The 14377-nt window shown below is 49.3% G+C and overlaps 1 protein-coding gene across 4 annotated transcripts in view; it reads right to left on the bottom strand.

Moving 5' to 3' along the window:
* Positions 1 to 317: 317 nt before the first annotated feature.
* The window catches only part of NOX5 (NADPH oxidase 5), a 108018-nt gene continuing 93958 nt past the window's right edge, over positions 318 to 14377 (bottom strand). For 3 of the 4 annotated variants that reach the window (XM_072809377.1, XM_072809378.1, XM_072809380.1), the window contains 4 exons: positions 14119 to 14203; positions 13356 to 13455; positions 5859 to 6025; positions 318 to 4885 (listed from right to left, as the gene is read on the bottom strand). In XM_072809377.1, coding sequence (XP_072665478.1) covers positions 4754 to 4885; positions 5859 to 6025; positions 13356 to 13455; positions 14119 to 14203 — 484 coding nt within the window. In that variant the 3' untranslated portion in view covers positions 318 to 4753. The remainder of the gene's footprint in view (positions 4886 to 5858; positions 6026 to 13355; positions 13456 to 14118; positions 14204 to 14377) is intronic. The other variant, XR_012022861.1, reaches the window with a different exon arrangement.

Genomic DNA, 14377 nt, shown 5'->3' with positions numbered 1-14377 from the left:
ACCCGCGCCCCCAGCGGCTGTGCTGTCGCTGGACCCAACCCCCCTCTCCCCCCCTCCCCCCCCTGCCCCAGCAGGCGGCTTCTCCCGAGTGCCCGAGGCCTCTGCAGTCTCCTTTGCGGACCAGCCTCAGGCCTGGAAGGGGCCCTGTGTTTTACTCGTAGCCCCCTGGGGCCCACAGGTTGGCACACTGAATCCTGGCTTGTCCCAACATCCCTTTGCAGAAGAAGTCCCAGAGCGCCCCCAGCTGGAGGGGCCGATCCCACTGCCCAGCCCCGTCCCACACACTTTCATCTGGGAGCCACTCATTATTCAGGATCTTTTTTTTTTTTTTAAAGATTTTATTTATTCATTCATGAGAGACACACACAGAGAGAGGCAGAGACACAGCAGAGGGAGAAGCAGGCTCCATGCAGGGAGCCCGACGTGGGACTCGATTCCGGGATCCCAGGAGCACGCCCTGGGCTGAAGGCAGGTGCCAAACCGCTGAGCCACCCAGGGATCCCCATTCAGGATCTTAATGACACTTCAGACAACCTCTCCGTTTTGTTTATTCTTGAAAAAGAAACGATATTAGGCCTGAACCTAAGGGCATAGTTTAAAAAGCAAACAAGCAATTCCTGAAGAGCGTGGTGTAAAATTTCTATACTGTAATGTGAAACGTTACGTGTATAATACGTGAATACATAAAATAGGAAAGAGGAAAGCGTGAAGGTCCTCCTTTACCCCCTCCACCATTGACCACTGTGGATGTTTGGTGTGTCTCCTGTCTCCCAACGCATTTCTACCGATTTATCCCCTGCTCCATACACATAAGCAGTTTCTTTTGGGTTACGTGAAGTTGTTTCTTTTTTCTTGTACTCAGCATTCTTTTAAAAAAAAACAAAACAAAACTATAAAACCTACAGCTATCATAAAAACTTCAGACTTTATGGAGGATTAGAAGATAAAACGTAAAAAAAAAAATAAAAATAAAAACAACCCCCAAACAAAATCCTTTCCTTCTTGTCCCTCCATTCCCACTCCCAAAGCAAACAGATGAAAAACATCTATTTTTTGCATATCTTTTAAGAAAGGAATATGCATATACTAGCATTTTAAAATACTCATCCTTAATCTGTTCATTTTATAAATGAGGAAGCAACTGCTCAGAGAGGTCACGGGGCATACCCAAGGTCACACAGCTGACTGGGACACAGGCAAATGTGGGACCCAGTGCTCGGTCTTCGGAGGGCAAAGGCCCCCTGGTCACCTCCAAGATGTTTGCCCAGGGCCAGTCTTGGCTGGTATCTCTCTCTCTCTCTTTTTTTTTTTTTTTTTTTAAGATTTTTTTATTTATTCATGAGAGACACACAGAGAGAGAGGCAGAGACCTAAGCAGAGGGAGAAGCAGGCTCCATGCAGGGAGCTCGACGTGGGACTCGATCCCGGGACTCCAGGATCATGCCCTGGGCCGAAGGCGGCACCAAACCGCTGAGCCACCAGGGCTGCCCTTGGCTGGTATCTCTGATCCCTCCCTCATCTTGACTCTGTCTGCAAGACTGCTGACACCTGTCAATATGACCCGTGTCACCTCCCCTCCCGTCCATGCCCGTTGGCTCTCAGTGTAATAGACTGCACTTGTGCCTCTGGTTCATCCGGGTGGGCCTGTCTAATCGCTTCGCCAGCCCCTGCTGGCTCTGTGGGAGCTGACCACGGGGCACAGCAGCCTCGTGGAGCCTGGCGAGGCCGTTGGTTCAGTGGGCTCAGAGTTTGCACTTTGGCATCCCAGATTCCAAATGACAGTTCTATGCAGAGGACCCTTCCTTCCCAAGGATAATTCCAGTTAAATAAGCCCTTTGCTCCCGCCCCTCCCTCTGTGCTAGATGCTGGGGCCCAGGCCTGACCGTGGGGAGCTCACGGCCACATAACCCACCCCTTACCTGTAGTTGGCTTGTGTTCCCTCTGTTCCCTGTGTGTGTGTGTGATTGCCTGAACCCTCTTAGATGCCCATATGCCTACGGAGGAAGGTCAGCCAGACATGCGGATGCATTTCTTTCTGGTTGATGGCAGGACGGCCCCCATCTGCACATCCAGGCAACATCCAGATGGACAGACCACATATTCGATCCTGCCACCTACGAAGAGAGGTAGATGGCCGAGCCCCAGGGCGGAGCCTGGACCTGCACACTGTCCCCCAGCAGGCCTATCCTGTCCTTACTTACAGATGGAAAAGTGGGAAGCCCAGGGAGGGAGGGGTATGTGTGTGTGTGTGTGGGGGGGGTGGTAGGGACAGGGTCTGTGTGCGCATTTGTGTGCTGGTGCTAGGGGCTGGCAGCTCCAGGAACTCTGATCTGGAACATGAACCTTCTTGACTTCACACATCTGCCCAGGTCTGGGGCGGAGGTGCTCCTGGAGCCCGAGCTTCGGGGTGGGGCACAGTGTCCTCGGGCCTGCCTTGGATTCACTGCCACTCAGGGACCCGGCTCCTTTCCCGCAGACAAAACCTCCAAGATCTCTGGTTCTGCAGCGCCCTCCAGTGGGTACCTGCAGTATGTCTGGAGAGAAAGCCTCAGGACTAAGGTGGCCAGATGTCAAACGTGTGGCCCCTGGGTGGATTTTAGATCTATGTCCCAGTTCCTCCCCCTCCTCTCACCCTCTGTGTGATATAAAATTCCAGATGAACACAGACAGACAGACAGACAGACACAGAGGGAAGTCCTATGCTAAACAGACTCTGCTCTGTCAACTTTCCAAATGACTTTGGTACATTCCCAGCACATGCCCCAGCCCTGAGTCAGGACACCCTGTTGACTTCTGCGCTACAGGTGGTGACAGTTTGCCCCCAAGCCTTCGCAGGTCTGATGAAGGGGAAAGAACCAACCCAGCAGGGCAATGGGTTCCAAGACCGTGTGACCTCAGGCTGATAACACGACTCCTCCGACTCCTCCGTGTGAGTTGTGCGCCCACCCCGGGCTTGCTGGAAACTGCACCTGGCCCGGGTGGAAGGTGCCTGGCACCAGGTCTCCCAGGTGTGCAGGCTCCCAGCAAGGAGGGGCTCAGGGGAGCCTGGGTCCCCTCCTCCCCGCCTCTGCACCCAGTGCTTCCCTGTGGGGCTGCCAGCTGGGCCCCTCCTCCTCTCGTACGTGCTCCTGCTCCTCCTGCTTCTTGTACCCCATGTCCTTTCTCCCACTGCCTCTGTCCTCAAGGAGCACTGTGCCCTCTCCCCCAGGGTGTCCTTCCACTCCTTCCGCCACCATCCCCTCCTCTCGCTGCTGCTCTGTGAAGACAACTTTCCCACAGGATGCCTCCCTCGGCCCTCTCCGCTCACCCTCTGCACACTGCCCCCTCATCTGGGTCCCAGCTCCCCCTTTGGATGCCCAGATCTATATAAGGGGTGTCCTCCTCACCCAATTCCTTTACCTGTTCCCCTTCTGGGCCTTCCAATCCACACAAAAGAAAGGCACAATCTGTGATTCTATGGGAAAGTGCAGCATTCGAAGCCCCCTTTCCCCTCCCCAAAGCGGGTTTGGGGTGGAGTGGTTTAGGCTCCCACACAAGAGAAAGAACTAACTAGCAGGACAGGCTGCAGAGTGGAGGCCACCCAGGACCTTGGGGGTTCCCAGGGGCTCACGGTGTGGGGCAGGCGGGACCCCCCAGCTCAAATCCGAGCAGCAAGGCCAGCCCCCCTCCCACCCCTGCCCTCCACACAGTGTCTCACAGGAGAACTTGGGCTTTCGCGCTCCCTGCCAGGTACTCCAGCACACAGTGACAGATGGGACAAAGGCTGCCTAGGGACAAGGTGCAGAGACACGGAGAGCCATGCGGGGATGGAAGATGTATGTCCTGAGCACCGACGTCCCATTTTGCTCTCATGACAACTGTGACCAGGTGATGTCACCAGTGCCATTTCTCAGATGAAGAGTCAGTCGCGGAGAGGTTTCCAGGGCTGCACCACAGCCCTGTGGCTCAGCTGAGCTTCAAGCAACGAGGTTTCCAGGCGCACGGCTCTCCTGTGTCCTGTGTCCTGGCTCTCCTGTGTCCCCCTCGGGTGGACGCAGCCACAGACTGTCTCCTATCTGTTCCTCTGATGACTCAGGGCATGGGGACAAGGGAGAAACCAACACGTGGAGCTGGGAAGGGACACCAGGGGACACACGCAGGCAGGGGAGAGGCAGAGAGGCAGGGGGAGCGATGCGGGGTGGGAAGGGACACAGATAGGGAGACGGTGACAGAGAGAGAGAGGTGGGAAATCTGCTGCTCATCTCCTCCTAAGAGGATGGGTTTTGAATAAAATACATTTTCCGGGGTTCACCTCCAGAACTTCACAATCAGAATTGCTGCAAGCGGGACCCAGGAGTGTGCACGTAAAGGACGCTCCTCAGATGGGCAAAGCGGGCTTGGAAATGCATCGGAAAGACAAGATACGTGGATGCATGGAAAAGAAAATAAAATGTTGGGATAAAAATCCCGAATGATTTGGCAGGTGGGGGACCACTGTTGTAGGGGAAGTCTCCCTCGGAGGACTTTTGGGAGGAGCAGTGGCCTGGGAAGCACCCCCCCTCAGTTTCTCAGCAACCCCAGAGTGCACAGCAGCACAGGGCCCAGGCCACCGGCCTTTCCCCAGGGTCCTGAAGGAGGTGCACCTGGCCTGGGTGCTCCTGCTGTGTGTGTGGAGCAGGGCCAGGTGGCTCCTGAGGCTGGCCTCTGTGGGGCACTGGGGCGACGGGATCAAGTTGGCCAGCAGCGTGGGCTTGGGAGAACCGGGGGAGATGAGGCTAGAAGTTCTCTTGGAAGAACTTGAAGCCGAACTGCTCACAGTGGCCCTTGAGCACCTTGGCCAGAGCTGGGGAGCCACAGAAGAAGACCTGCACCTTGCCCTTCTTTTCAGCAGCCACTTTCTGGAACACCTGGGGCCCACACAGGGTCAGGAGAGAGCAGAGGGGGGCCAGTGAGGCTGCGGAGCTGCTCGGGGACACGCCCACCTGGAGCTGACAACGTAAGGGGTGGCAGTGATGGCCCTCTGTCCCCACCAGGAGCTCCAAGGCTTGGCTTCAGAGCGGAGGGTCCAACACATCGCCATCCATTAAGGAGCCATGTGCTCAACCCCTGACCTGACCCAGACCCCGGGAAGGGGCTGGACCAGAAAGACCCAGGCCCTCCACTCCTAGAGCACGCCTGTGGGGAGTGTTGGAGGGTGGCCACAGGGCCCCGTGGGCACGCTGAACCCCGACTGCCCAGACCTCGTGCTAGTCGTCCACCGGTCGGTCACCTGCCTCCATTGAAATGCCTCTTTCCTAAAGTCCAGCTTTTTTGCCAGTGAAGACCCATTTCCACCCCAAATTCTGCTTAAGGAGGCCATTGCTAAAATCCCTCTTTGGTGCCCAGGCATCAGTGGTGTCCTGTCCCCTCACCACCTGGGCATGATTATCGCCATCAGATTGAAAAGCAGTACCTTCTGGCTCCTCATGCAAACTGCACCCTGACTGGTAAGTATTCAGGGGGAGAAATGATTTAAAAGCCAATCTGAGAAATCAAATAGAAAGACCACCAACTTTTGTGCCTTTGGGCTTCAATCTTTCCATTTGTACCGGGAAGGATAAGACTTGATGCTTTCCCCAAGACCCCGTCTACTCAGGCCTTCTGACCCTGGTTCATAGGGAATCAGGGCGGGGGGAAGCCTAGGAGGTCCAACTGGCTAACTTTCTCTCTGAACAGAGGGAAACTGAGCCCAATGATGGAACAAGGTGAGATAGTGATGGCGCCAGTGATCCTGGCTGGACCCGGGATGCTGGTCTCATGCTTGGCCCTGAGCTGCTTGGTCCTAACCGCCCCAGCCACTGCCTTAGGCTCTCAGCCCCGCTGGTCCTAGCAGGCCTTTACCTTGTTCCAGTCAGGCCGCCCAGGCTGGGTGCGTGTCTGGAGGCCAGTGATGGAGTCCTTCTTCTCCTTCTTGGCCAGGAGGTCGAGGGCCATCTGCAGGCCAATGGCCTTCATGTCATTCTTGCCTAGTGCAGAGGTCATGTACATATGCAGCTCCAGGAAGGGGCCTGGTGGTGGGAGAAGGTGACATTGAGGGGTTCACGCCTATAATGGGGACACGGCAGGATGTCAGCCCCCTACCCCAGAGCTTGGAGAGAGACTAAGAGTGCTCAGAGCCCACTGTGCTCTTTGCAACCTCCAAGTGACCAATGCTTTAGAAAGGAAGGATGGCCCACCGCTGGATCAGAGCCTACTCTGTGCAAGGCGTAGGCAGTGACTGTGTGACCTCTGTCTGACTTGCACCCCAAAACCACCTCAGGACTAGGAGGGGAAATGCATCCCCTTCTAGCAGCATAGCAGTCTTTGGGCTCTGAAGCTCATACGCTTTCACATCTTATGGCGTCTGTTCAGTCTGGTTGGGCACACAGGCCATGCGCGCCTGAAAAGGTGACCGAGACTAAAGGGTCAAAGGTTGAATGAGCCGGTCAGATGGCCAATGCTACTGATCTACAGGGAAGGGCTGGAGCAGACGGACCTGCTTCCTGGGAGGGTGGGGACAGGGGTCGGTCTTGGGAGAGGGGCAGGATTCAAAGCTGGAGTGGGGTGTGTGAAAGGAGGGCATGCTGAGAAGGGGGAGCAGAGGAGCCAAGGAGGAGAGGCTGGAACCGACGTGGTGTTTGTGGGGCGCGATGGGACTGCCTGCCTGAAACACAGGATCCTTGCACAGGAGCAACAGGAGATGGGAGATGCGACCGGACACACATTGAGGCCCAATGTGAAAGGCCTTGACTGCCCAGCTGGCAAGTGGTGGCAGGTAGTGGGGACTGGAGCATGGTGTGGCAGGATGAGAACAGCATCCCAGAAGGGGAGCCAGAGGACAGGAGGGACAGGGCAGAGATTGGCCTGGATCTGCCTGGACACAGGCCTGGATACTGGTGAGCGTCCACAGCCCAGTGCCTGCAACGGGATCGGTTTGCTGAGGCATTGGTCCCTTTGGCTCTCGGGGTGATTGGAGCTCCCTGCTGGGCACCTCTGTGCTCGAGCAGCTTCCCCCGTTTTCCCTGACTTGGCATACAAATGTTACCATTTTCCACGTGTGCCATGACAGGAAAAGGCTTGCAAAGTGCCACCTTCCACCTGCGCATCGATCCCAGCTGGAAATGATGGGGCCTGATCTGGGACGTGGGGTCCACAAGCTTCATCCTTCTCCTCTCCCAAGACTAAAGTGTTCAGGCCATCCCAGCTGGCTCTCTACTGTCTCCTGTGCTGCCATTAGCCCTCTTTTCCTGTGGCTTAAAGTCTCAGTCACTGTTAAAATGCAAATGGGTCTAGGAAGAAAACACCTTTTATTTCACATATCACTTAACTTGAGCAGGGCTGGGTGGCTGGGAGGGAACAAGAGGTACCATAGAGACACATGCCTGAGAGGGACCCCCCTTTTTCGCCTTCCTCAGAGTCCCCATCCCCCAAAGAGGGGCTGAGGGGAGAGTGACACCATGGTGGGGCGGAGAGGAGGAGCTCTGGAGAATGAGCTGGGTTTCACCCTCTCCAAATCTGTAGTGTTTGAGACATTCATTCCATTTCTGGAAAAGTCTCTGAAGTAGATCATCCAAAGGAGGGAAATAAACTAGGTGCACATACAGATTAATTGCAGCTTTATATATGAGAGTGGAGAAACAGAAACAAATAAAATGTCCAGTAGTTGCAGCACGGCAGACCACTAACTGTGTCATTCATTATATAGTCATTAAATACTATGACTGCTGGGCAGCCCGGGTGGCTCAGTGGTTTAGTGCCACCTTCAGCCCAGGGCCTGATCCTGGAGACCTGGGATCGAGTCCCACGTCAGGCTCCCTGCATGGTGCCTACTTCTCCCTCTGCCTCTCTCTCTTTCCTCTCTGTGTTTCTCGTGAATAAATAAATAAAACCCTTTAAAAAAAGAAAAAAAATACTACAACTGCTGCTGCTACTACTATTGCCACTATTATTGCTACTACTGGAATCATGGACCCCTGGAATATGAACCCTGAGCCAAAGGCAGATGCTGCTACTGCTATTACTACTATTACTACTGATGCTGCTAAATTTACTGAGCAGCTATTAAGCTCCAGCCACCGTTTTGTGTGCTGCACAGATGATCTCATTGAATACCCATGACAACCCTATGAGGTGGGTACTAGTCACATACATATTTTTCACGTGAGGAAATCGAAGCAAAGCAGTTAGATAATGTCCCCAAGTTTCGATAGCTATTATGGGATGGAATAAAGATTCAAGCGCAAACAGAATGTTCGAAGCTTAAACTGTAGAAATTAAAAGCAATAAACTACAAATTCTTGAACTCAAACTTTGGTAAATAATTAAAGTTGAAATCAGAAGTCATGAGCTTCTGTTGCAGTTAATGAAAAACCTTGGAAGAAATTTGAGGTAATAAAGTTGTTGACTCAAGTGGCTTTGAAAATGCAAAGCACCGGGTTCACTGTTACCCTTTGTTTATACAGATTAGGAAGAAGCAAATTGCAAATATTTATATACCAGTAACCAGGAAACTTAAATGAAATCTAAACTTCCCCCCCAAGCTTGTCATCATAAAATTGAGTTTCTAGTGAATTAATATACATAAAAGCATTTAGAACAAAGTGGAGGTTCTATAAATATTTGCTATAATTGTTATTTATAAGAAAGGGCAAGGAGCTTTATTGCAACATTCTAAAGTTTACCAATTCTGTGTCAAATACTGTTGACTCGTGCTTTAGGGCTCTGAATGTTTGTTATAATTAACTATGCCTGTTTGAATGTTTCTTACACAAAACTGTGTTTGATTACTTGAACTTAGAAACTATTTATCATAGGAATTTAAACTCACTCATGGCAGCCATAGGATAATTAAACAGCCAAATAAGATCTGATTCCATTGAACTCAACAAGTATTTAAAAAAAAACCACCAATTCTCTAAAGTTAGAAATATATCTAAAGATATTCCTCCTCATATTACTTATTCCATAAGTAAAACAAAACAATGATTCTAACAGATTTACTTTAAAACACAGTATAAAACCTCAGTGTTCATGGGCATCCCGGGGGGCTCAGGGGTTTAGGGCCTGCCTTCGGCCCAGGGTATGATCCTGGAGACCCGGGATCGAGTTCTGCATCAGGCTCCCTGCATGGAACCTGCTTCTCCCTCTGCCTATGTCTCTGCCTCTCTCTCTCCTCTCTGTGTTTCTCATGAATAAATAAAATAAAATCTAAAATAAAATAAAATAAAATAAAATAAAATAAAATAAAATAAAACCTCAGTGTTCCATAAAGATGTCCTGTGAAGACCAAGATGGAACCCAGAGAACCATGCTATCATACAGATTCAGCCTTGGCTTAGCATAGGATGTAAGCAGCAACCCTTAGGGGTGGGAGGGAGAAACTGTGGGGCTGGAGGAGGACATTCAAAACATTCATTTTTATTTTTTTTTTATTTTTGAAAGATTTTATTTATTTATTCATGAGAGACACAGAGAAAGAGAGAGGCAGAAACACAGGCAGAGGGAGAAGCAGGCTCCATGCACCGGAAGCCCGACGTGGGACTCGATTCCGGGTCTCCAGGATCGCGCCCTGGGCCGAAGGCAGGCGCTAAACCGCTGAGCCACCCAGGCTGCCCAAAATGTTCATTTAAAGAAAAAAAGATTTCATTTATTTATTCATGAGAGACACACACACACAGAGAGGCAGAGACACAGGCAAAGGGAGAAGCAGGCTCCATGCAGGGAGCCCAATACGGGACCCTATCCTGGACCCCTGGAACATGCCCTGAGCCAAAGGCACATGCTCAACCACTGAGCCACCCAGGTGCCCCCAAACATTCATTTTTGATAAAAGTGTAAAAGAAGGGACCAAATGGGAAAAGAATTCGTACGTGTTAAGTTGTTTAACCTTTACCTTAAAGCATTCTCTACACCCTTTTCCCTGCCACCTCAGCAGGACAATTATTGAGCATTCATTCCCAATCAACACCTATGCTTCTTCACCTGTTCATCTCTACTAGCAGACGATGTACATTAAAAAATTATGTAGGAGGGGTTTCTGAGTGGCTCAGGCAGTTGAGCATCCGACTTAATTTCAGCTCAGGTCATGATCTCTGGGCCATGAGATCGAGCCCCCACATCAGGCTCTGTGCTCAGCAGGGAATCTGCTAGAGAGTCTCTCTCTGTCCCTCCCCTTGCTTGCATGCTTGCTCTCTCTCAAAACAAATAAATCAATCTTTAGAAAAGTTATGTTGGAGGAAAAAAGAATCATATTTACCTTCTCACCTTAAACAACTAGAAAAATAGACAAAATATACAAAACTATGTTTTCCAGACACATGTGATCAAGCAGCATAGAACTGTAGTCGTTGAGAGAGAGAAACAGATGGAGTGAACCCCAGCTTACTGCCTGGTGCTGGTCTCACTGCATTGAGAAGTCACAAGGCAGCCGGGATTTGCCAGTCATAAAACTGAGAAAAGGAAAATGCACAGAAAAGAGCAAGGGGAACAGGAGAGAAAGAGGAAGGGAAGAAGGGAGAGAAGGAAGGAGGCAGGAGCTCCCTAGCTCTGAAAATCCACATAAAATTTCCCCTAAGTCTTTGGCTGAGCGTTAATCAATACAGATACGAAAGAAAATTACCAGAAAACACTAGGCTTAACAGTACTAGGAGCTCAAATAGAGCTGGGGTTAATTTGTGTTTCCATCAGCAAGAGTGGAGACAGCTTGTAATGTTCAGGGGAGTGGGTAGAGCCCTCAGAGGTGTCGCCCTATGCTGACACTGCTCCACACGCACCCTAACAAAAGTTAAAAGCAAGTCTTGAAAGGATCCCAATTCTCCTAAGTCATATAAATGTGTGCCAGAACAAGGCACAGTGCTATGTAAAGCAATACCACAAAATCCAGAACACACAACGTGCAGTTTGCAATGCCTGACATCCAAAAAAAGTTATTGGGCATGCAAAGAGGTAGAGAATATGTTCCAGAACTCGAAGAAAATTTAGTTACTAGAAACAGACCAAGAAACAACAGAGATGATGGATTTAGGCAAACCTATCACAAGAGATACTAAAAGTGTGGATGAGAGAATGTAAAAATAAAAGAAAGCAGATAAAATGGAGAGAGAAATGGAAAACATAGAAGAGACCCAAATTTGCTCAAATTTGATGAAAATTACAAGCCCACCCATCCCAGAAATTCAATGAATTACAAATATAAGAAACACATAGAGAAAACCATTTCTCAGAACTGTTTTGTAGTTTTCAGTGTACACATTTGCTCTTATTTTGCTAAATTTATCTTTAAGTATTTCATGTTTTTAAACTCTCTATTTAAAGTTTTTCATTACTAATTATCTGTTGCTAGTAAACAGGAATACAATTGATTTTGTGACCTAATATCCTATGCCTTGTGGAGTTCACTATGAGACTGATTGAAATGAAGAGCTAAAACTACAAGACTTCTAGAAGAAAAACATACGAGAAAATATTCATGACCGTGGGTGGGACAAAGATGTTAGGACACAAAAGGATGAAGAATAAAAGAAAAAAAAATCTGATAAACCGGACAACACTGAAATTCAAAATGTTGCCCTTCAAAAGGCAATTTAGGAAAATGAAAAGATAAACCACAGACTTATAGAATGTATATGTCAAATGTGCACCTGACAGGGAACCTGCTTCCAGAATATGTAAGGAACTCTTACCACTTAATAAAAAAGAAGGCAAAGGAGTGGACAAAATACTTGAACAGACACTTCAAAAATGCACAAACCGCAAATAACATGAGAACATGTTCAGCATCATTAGTTGTTAGGGAAATGCAAATTAAGAGCACATTGAGGGACGCCTGGGTGGCTCAGCGGTTGAGGGTCTGCCTTTGGCTCAGGGCATGATCCCGGGGTCCCGGGATTGAGTCCCACGTCGGGCTCCCTGTATGGAGCCTGCTTCTCCCTCTGCCTGTGTCTCTGCCTCTCTCTGTGTCTCTCATGAATAAATAAATAAAATCTTAAAAAAAAAAATGAAAAGACTATTCTTTAAAAAAAAAAAAGAGAGAGAGCACATTGCGATACTGCTATGTTCCCACTAGATTGGCTGAAACGTAAGAGACTGCCAATATCAAATGTTGGCGAGGTTGCAGAGCAACTGGAACTCTCGTCCATTGCTGATGGAAACACAGAATGGGACAGCCACTTTGGAAAACCAGTGTGGCTGCTCCTTAGAAAGTTAAACTTAACACAGACCATACTACCCGGCAAATATGTCCACACTTACAGGCAGATGGTCAGAGCAGCTTTCTTCCAAATGGCTAAAAAGTGGGACTAACTCTAACATCCTCTCACAAGTGAGTGGCAAAAGGGATTTTGGTATATCTATAAAACAGAACACTGCAGAAGAACGAACCACTTACTAATACATGCAGCAACATGGGGAAGTTCAAAGGTATTACGTTAAGGGAAAGAAGTTAGAAAACATTGCATATTATATGATTCCACTTACAGGAGAGTCTAGAAGGGGCAAAACTGTAGTGATCGAAAGCAGATCCAGGGGTGCCGGGAGCTGCACATGGGGGGAGGAGATGATGCCAAAGGAGGATGAGCAAACCTTGGCAGATGATAGAAATGCTCTATATTTTTACTGTGGCGGTGGTTACACCGCTGCACACATTTGTCATAATGTCATTGTATTCATGTAAACGTGCATTGGCGAATGTTATGGTATATAAATTATTCCTTAAAAAACTAAAAAAAAAAAAAAGTGTGACTAGGAGTCATTTGAAAGCACGTTAAAATGTACATTCCTGGGGAGGGATGGCTGGGTGGCTCAGTCGGTTCAGCCTCTGCCTTTGGCTCGGGTCATGATCTCAGCGTCTTGGGATGGAGCCCCCCCGCTCAGCAGGGAGTCTGCTTGTCCCTCTGCCTTCGCCCCTGCTCTCGCTCTCTCTCAAATGAATAATAACTTAAAAAAAAAAAAAAAAAAAAGCATTCTTGGGCCCTGCTCTCAGAGACCCTGATTTGGAAGTCTGGGATGAGGCCTGGGAATCTAAATTTTCATCAGGTATTCATCGTGACTTAAAAAAATAAAAAAATGCCACAAAAGAGGGAAATTAGAAAAAAAAATTATGTTTTTGTAAAATGTAAATAAGAAAAAAATACCAGGACATCCTTTAAAATACTTGGAATGCTTTGGATAGCTGGATGAGATTATGAATACCTTTTTCTCCTCTTTTTTTGGTTTGACACATGTTACATTTTAGTGGGGAAAGAAAAAGCATTCCTCTCTCCCTCCCATTTTTGATAGAAATGGAATAATCTAAACACCCTCTTACAAAGACCCTGAGCCCCGCCCTGCTGCCATCTTCCTCAGGCCCGGTTCCTTTCCTACCCTCTTGTGATATCTCGGCCTGGTCCATCTCCAGTTTGGTCAGCAGGCTCACAAACCACTCGAAAGATCTCTGGTCTCGGTTGATCCACATGAAGTCCACCTGGGGAGAGGGGCCCTTCTGTTCAGAGTGAGCCAGCCTCATTCATAGCATGCTCACGTCTGTGATCCTCAGCACCTGGATGACGCCCTGGTGTTGGCAGGACACGCATTATCATCCCCATTTAACAGATGGTGACACAGACTTGCAGAGGTAGGAACCTTGCCCAGGTCACAGAGCAGCATGGGATCAGGACCCAGGTTCCTGACTGTCAGGTCAGGATTTTCTGCAATAACCTAATGTTCATAGTAAGCAGTGTCCTCAACTATTAAGCTTAGGAAGAAGCCAGAAGAATAATAATTCTTTTTTTGAGAAGCTCTTTTAAGTGGCCTATACAAAATAATGAATTTTCAGAAGGCAAACGTTTTCATTTTTAAAACTACCAGCAGGTGATGGCTAGTACACATCACGGCTATAACCGGATCCCAGCTGTCTGACTTGCAGGCTCCGAAGGTCTTTACTGGGACTCCATCTTCAGGGCCCAGGCTGCCTCTCAGAGGTGCAAGGGGAGGCCTGGACACTTGGGAGGCACGAGGAGAACATGGGGTGTTAAGGGAAGCATAGGGACCAGTTGTTCCATCCGTCCCTCCCCTGCATCTGCACAGGAGAGCTTACTCTTCCAGGGGAGAGGGTCCTAGAGGCCTGCCTGTAGGAGGTGGCACTCACCTTGTGGAGCTTCATGTCCTCATCCTGGGCGCTATCCATCCAGGAGTGCTGGCAGCTGGGGCAAATGTTCTTCCTCTTCTGGTGCCTGAGGGGAGGCGATGAGTGAGTCTTCTCAGGACCCCAAAGAACAATGCAGGGGATGGGGGGAAAGGGCAGGGTAGCAGGGCCCACCCTATGAGGAAGGGGAGGATTGAGAGCCAAAAGAGAGAGGGAGGAAGGCCAGAGCAAGAAAGAGAAGAAAGGGTGAAAGGAGAGAAGA

This window comes from Canis lupus, chromosome 32 (assembly GCF_048164855.1).
Source record: "Canis lupus baileyi chromosome 32, mCanLup2.hap1, whole genome shotgun sequence".
Lineage (NCBI taxonomy): Eukaryota > Metazoa > Chordata > Mammalia > Carnivora > Canidae > Canis > Canis lupus.
This window is presented reverse-complemented; position numbering and strand designations above follow the sequence as displayed.